The 5,482-nt window shown below is 40.9% G+C and overlaps 1 protein-coding gene and 1 pseudogene across 1 annotated transcript in view; both read right to left on the reverse strand.

Moving 5' to 3' along the window:
• GRIP1 (glutamate receptor interacting protein 1) overlaps positions 1-5,482 on the reverse strand; it is a 236,442-nt gene that overhangs the window by 124,701 nt on the left and 106,259 nt on the right. Inside the window, exon 9 of the mRNA XM_027771356.1 lies at positions 2,610-2,755. Within this exon, the coding sequence (XP_027627157.1) occupies positions 2,610-2,755 (146 nt within the window). The remainder of the gene's footprint in view (positions 1-2,609; positions 2,756-5,482) is intronic.
• LOC102502637 (40S ribosomal protein S3a pseudogene) lies at positions 249-1,197 on the reverse strand (annotated as a pseudogene).

Raw genomic sequence — 5,482 nt, forward strand, 5'->3', positions numbered from 1 at the left:
ATACATACACACACACACACACACACACACACACACACACACACACACAGCGTGAGTTTTAAGCAGGTGGATCCGAGACTGGAACCGTAGTCAACTATATGGGAGTCCAGGGACATAACTGCTATACCACCTGCTGGTTCAGTGACGCTCTTTTGTACTGTCTGTTCTTCCCATTCATTGCAAGCATCATATGGAAGGATCAGGTCTGTTTTGTTTACCTGTGTATTCTTTTTTTTTTTTTTCCCCTTTTCAACTATTTAATAAAACTCATACAGGTCAAAAAACTTCATTTTCAAATCAGAGAATCTGAGTCACCAAGCTTTCTGGTTATTTAAAAAGAATGTCCAGATGGAAACTGTCACAAATAGGACTTTTTATTTGTCACTGTTGAAAGTCTGAACTTTAAACAGATTCTTGGACTGGTGGTTCATATCCATCAGCTCGTTCAACTTTGGGGCCTGCCTCATCCCCAGTAGCTTTTCCAGAGCTATTACCTTCACCATGAAGCTCCATGAGTTTTCCCAATTCAAACTTGGGCTTCTTCAGCATTTTGACTTTCCTGACGAAGACTTCATGGAGAAGGTAGATGGACTGGCAAGCCTTTTCTATGTCTTTTCCAATGCTGTCTGGAATCAGTTTATTGACCACTTCTTTCAAGTCATTTGTCTGCACCTCCTGGGTCATGATTTACATCATCTACTTCTGGATTTGGCGGACCTGCTGATGCTGGGCATAAGAGGTCTTCCGTATCGGATTGTTGCATTTTTTTAGTAAACCCAACACAGAAGAGACGAAGCCAATAACCATCGGTAGTCTTGATATCGACATGAGCTTCAATCATGTCTGCCATTTTTTGACCATGGAACACATTTTGTCATGGGTGAGACCCATGCCATGTAAGTTAGTCAGGCAGTTTTTGCCCTGAACATCCTCAGTAATTAGCTTGAATTTCCTAAATGCAACTTCGTCTTTCTGCAGATCTGCAATGCTCACTTTAAACATGCGGCCCTTAAGGCCATCAGACGCAATTTTGGTTCCTTGAGTTCTGGTAACTAGTGTCTTCCCAATATTTCTTATGTTGAACATAGCAGGTGCTTTCACATCACACCAATCTTTTTTAGAAAACGGATCAACCACTTTCTTCTTGGCTCCCTTTTTGACACCTTTTGTAAGGTGTTTACTCTTGCCAACCGCCATGGAGCTACTCAGAGAGCCAAAAGCTACCTGTGTGTTCTTGATACTTGCCATTTATCTAATAAATGTGGACTAAATAAATTAGTTAAATATGTAAATATATTTCAATGTTTAATATTAATAACCTATTTATCTCATCATTTAAAATATATCTTGCCTATGTAATCTTGTTTTATCCTCATAAGTGCCATTTAAAACAGACATGGCTAGCCTTTATTTGACATAAGGCACAAGGAAATTAAGTCATATTGCTTAAATCAATAGCTAGAAATCAGTAGAGCTGAAAAATGAAACTCAAATCATCTAACTAAAAATCTAATTCAAAAGCCATATAGTGAAAGAAAGAACAAAAAAGAGGGAGGGTGGGAGAGAAGAAAGGATAGGGGAAGAAAGAAGAGAGGACAGTAGGAAATATTCAGGTATGAATTTTTCACGTCAACGGCATCACCTCGATCCTCCTAAGACTTCTTTAAATTTCCCAATTTAAGCCCAATGGGAAACCTCCTATCTTTCTAAGACATTTCAGGCCAGCAAACAGATTAAGAATACTCTCAAATGACACTGGTAAATATGAATCATGCAAAGAGGAAAACAAAGGATTTTGCAGGTATGGGATTAGTTCATTGATCTACTATATTTCATCAGTATAAAACGGGGTGGTAACACCAGGTCACATAACCAAGTCTGATCATCGTAAAGTGTACTGACAACATGATTTAAGTTTCAATTTCAAGTTCCACCAGTTCATTCTCTCATAATTTTTCTGCCTTAGTCAACATCATACACAACTTTAGCTCTCCTCATGTTTAAAAGCTGCATGAGGTTATCTCAAAGTTTTACCATCGGTATGAGAGCAGAAACTGTCACTTCCTGTTACAAACATTCTTTAAAGAAAGGGTACTGTACTCAACTTTATTTTGAGTCAGTGATTCTCCATGTTGCCTTTCTTTGTTCCCGAGTCTCACGATGAACTAAATGGTCACTTCTATTCATTCCAATGAGCTAGTTTCATACTGTGAAGTTACAGGAAGGAAAGGAAGCTCCCACTGCTGCCAGTCTCCATGGAGTAAAAGGAAAAGTACTAGTCCTTAAGTTAATAATACCATTTTTGTGATTTGGAGGGGAAAAGTATTTTTTGCCAATAGGTGATCCATAGAGAAGGGCTGATTGCTAGATGAAGCACTGACAGAATGAGAGCTTATTACTGAACCTATCAGCATGAGAATGCTACCTCTCTGAAAAGTACCAGTCACTTCTTCCTGAACTCAAGCAGAGTGAAATGACAGAGGATTGGTGAAATTCTGTCGGCTACAGGAGAACATAACAAGCACACTTAATCCAAAGTGGTTTTTACCAGGGATGAACAGTGACATGTCCTAGATCTTAAAAATCGCGCTTTCAGGCCTCTGACATACCCATTACTGAGACATCGTATTCGATCAGCAGCGTTGCTTCTTGTCCACACTGTTTGAGAATACTCATGGCTTCGGCATGCGTGGTTCCAAGGAGCCGAATTCCATCCACACTGAGCAACCTATCGCCAGGTTTGATGGTGCCTTCTCTGAAGGGGGAATAAAGGAAGTCTTCATTAACTTAGCATAATGGGACTTAGCATGTGTAGTCACTTAGTCGACGTTGTTTCACACACATTTGGCCATCCATTCCGTTCCTTTTAAGCATCAGATGTGACAATGAGAGCATAAGGTAGCCCTGAACAGAAAATTGTTGTAATATGAAAACTATTGAACAGTAATGAGAAACTATGCATTAGCAAATAACTTACTTACCCACGGTTAACCTGAGAGTACAATAGTAAGAAAGGCACATTTTCCCTTTTTCTATGTCTATGCCTGAATATCTAAAATTGATGTAGAGGAGCCCAGGAAATAGCATTCACCTATTTTCCCAAAGTCAGGTGAGCACAAAAGCCTGCTAATTTCATTCAATTTATTACCAGTGAATCCAAGCAGGACAGGGAGTGCTGGTGAGAAATGTCCCCGGTCTGGACATTTCCCTACTGATTTATAAGGCCATTTGGCAATCACTGAATTGATTCAATCTTACATTTCCTGGAAGAGGCAGGCAAATACTGTTCTCCCTGCTGTGACCACAGACACTCGAGGCATGGGAGAAAATGACTCAGAACATTAGCAGCTCCAAAGGAAGAGCCAGGGTAGCCTCTATATTGAACCCTCCCTGCCTCAGGGAAGGGCACAGAGGTGAACAATTCAAAGGGCACAATTCCAAATTTCAGAGTGGGAAAGAATAAAAATCATCTCTTAAGTAAACATCTTTCACTTAGATGACTTCTTAAGTATTTTGCACTACATTTTTAATTCTCTGATTTCATTTAGAGCTAAATTATTATAATTCAATAATACATCACTCATAAACTCAGAGCCTGTTTCTGACACTTCTGTTAACTCCAGCTGTAAATGCTAATAAGAAATGGAAATATGCTTGTCTTCTTCAGAAGGAATAAGAGAAGCCTGAGAATGGAAAAAGGCAAAACTTGCCTGGAAGGTTTGGCCATATTAGCCTCTGCAAAAGCAAATATACCATAGCATAGGAGAAAAATTGGTCTCCCTATTTTCTTATTTCATAGGAGACACAGTATTTCTTGAAAGTAAGCTAACAGTACGAACTTTGAGGGAGAGTAAATCTGAATTTCTTTTCTTTCTTTCTTTCTTTTTTTTTTTTTTTTGGGGGGTTTTTTCCTATAAAAAAAAAGAGAGAGAGAGAGAGAGAGAGAGAGAGAGAGAAAGTGAGAAATCACCCTGCCAGTGGGGATGGCCATGCCACAATCCCTTCTCCTCCATTCTCCCCTCGGGATCTTGGGCATGCATGCACACGTGCCCGGCGTGAGTTTAAGCCACCGGGTCTGGGACTTGAACTGTAGTCAACTACATGGGAGTCCAGCAACATAGCCATTACGCTAACTGCTGGTCCCATGAATTTCTTTCTTTCTTCCTTTTATTTTTAAAAGAGATTTTTGCAATAGGGTGCATGTGCTTGCTGGAGAGACAAAGACATGGAGAGAGAGAAATCACCCCCCTGGGGGAAGAGCACGCCACAATCTCTTCCCCATTCTCCTCTCGGGATTTTGGTCACACATGCACATGTGCTGGGCATTTTTTTTTAAATGAAATTTTTGCTATAGGGAGCATGCACTTGCTGGAGAGACAGCGAGACAGAAAGCAAGAAACCACCCCCAGAAGGGATGGCCATGCTGCAATCCCTTTTCCTTTATTCTCCCCTCCAGATCTTGGGCATGCATGCACATGCACCTGGCACTGGGCGTGTTTTAAAGCCACCGAATCCAGGACTCAAACTGGGGTCAGCGCTGTGGGAGTCCAGCAATGCAAGCATTACACCGTCTGCTGCCCTGAACCTGAATTTCTAGCCTATGTCTTCCATTTACTAACTGGCAGGTCACTTTACCATCTTGGGTCTCAGCTTTGCCATCTATAAATGTGGATAAAATACCTTTTTTAGAGGATGAGTCTTCAGGACAAAATGATGTCTGTCAAGCATTTAGCACAGTTCCTAACACAAAGTACATGCTCAATAAATAGTACTTATAATTGGGTTGGCTCTGTGGCCTACGAATAAGATAGTCAGATTCCATATGTCTGACATTGCAGTTCAAGTTCCAGACTCTGCATCCCTGAGAAACACATGGGGTGCCTGTGCATGCACACCCCAAATCCAAAAAGAAGGGAGAAACGGAGGAGCAGGATTGCAGTGCGACCATGCTACATGGGGAGGCTTTTTCTCTCCCTCTTTCTGTCTCGCTCTAGAGAGTGCATAGAGAGTGCATGCACTCTCTGGTTGTGTACACACACACACACACACACACACACACACACACACACAGACACTATTATTATTTGTAGCTTTTAGGAAGGTTCTAAAGTTTATTCTGGTCTGAAAAATGGAGACAGAAGTAATCCGTGCACTTCCTCCTCCCTCCGACATTATCGGCAGGAGTTGGCGTTCCTTCTATCATTACGAAGTCGGCCTTTGCTGTGGGAAACTAACACAGAAATAAGTATCTCCAAAGACATGCAAGTTGTGAATTTCCTTAGAATCTTCCAGGTTTATAATAGGAAAGTTGAGGCACTTGTCCTTTGGACATTCAAATCGGTAAGGAAGAGAAATGAAAGGATGTGAAGACTAGAGATTGACAAATATCCTTCTATCCTACTAAAAGTCACGTCCTTTCAGACATACATAGTCATCCATCAAAGGATACTAATACTAATGATCAGGGTGCTGATCACAGCAG

Source organism: Tupaia chinensis, unplaced genomic scaffold, assembly GCF_000334495.1.
Source record: "Tupaia chinensis unplaced genomic scaffold, TupChi_1.0 Scaffold000208_1, whole genome shotgun sequence".
Lineage (NCBI taxonomy): Eukaryota > Metazoa > Chordata > Mammalia > Scandentia > Tupaiidae > Tupaia > Tupaia belangeri.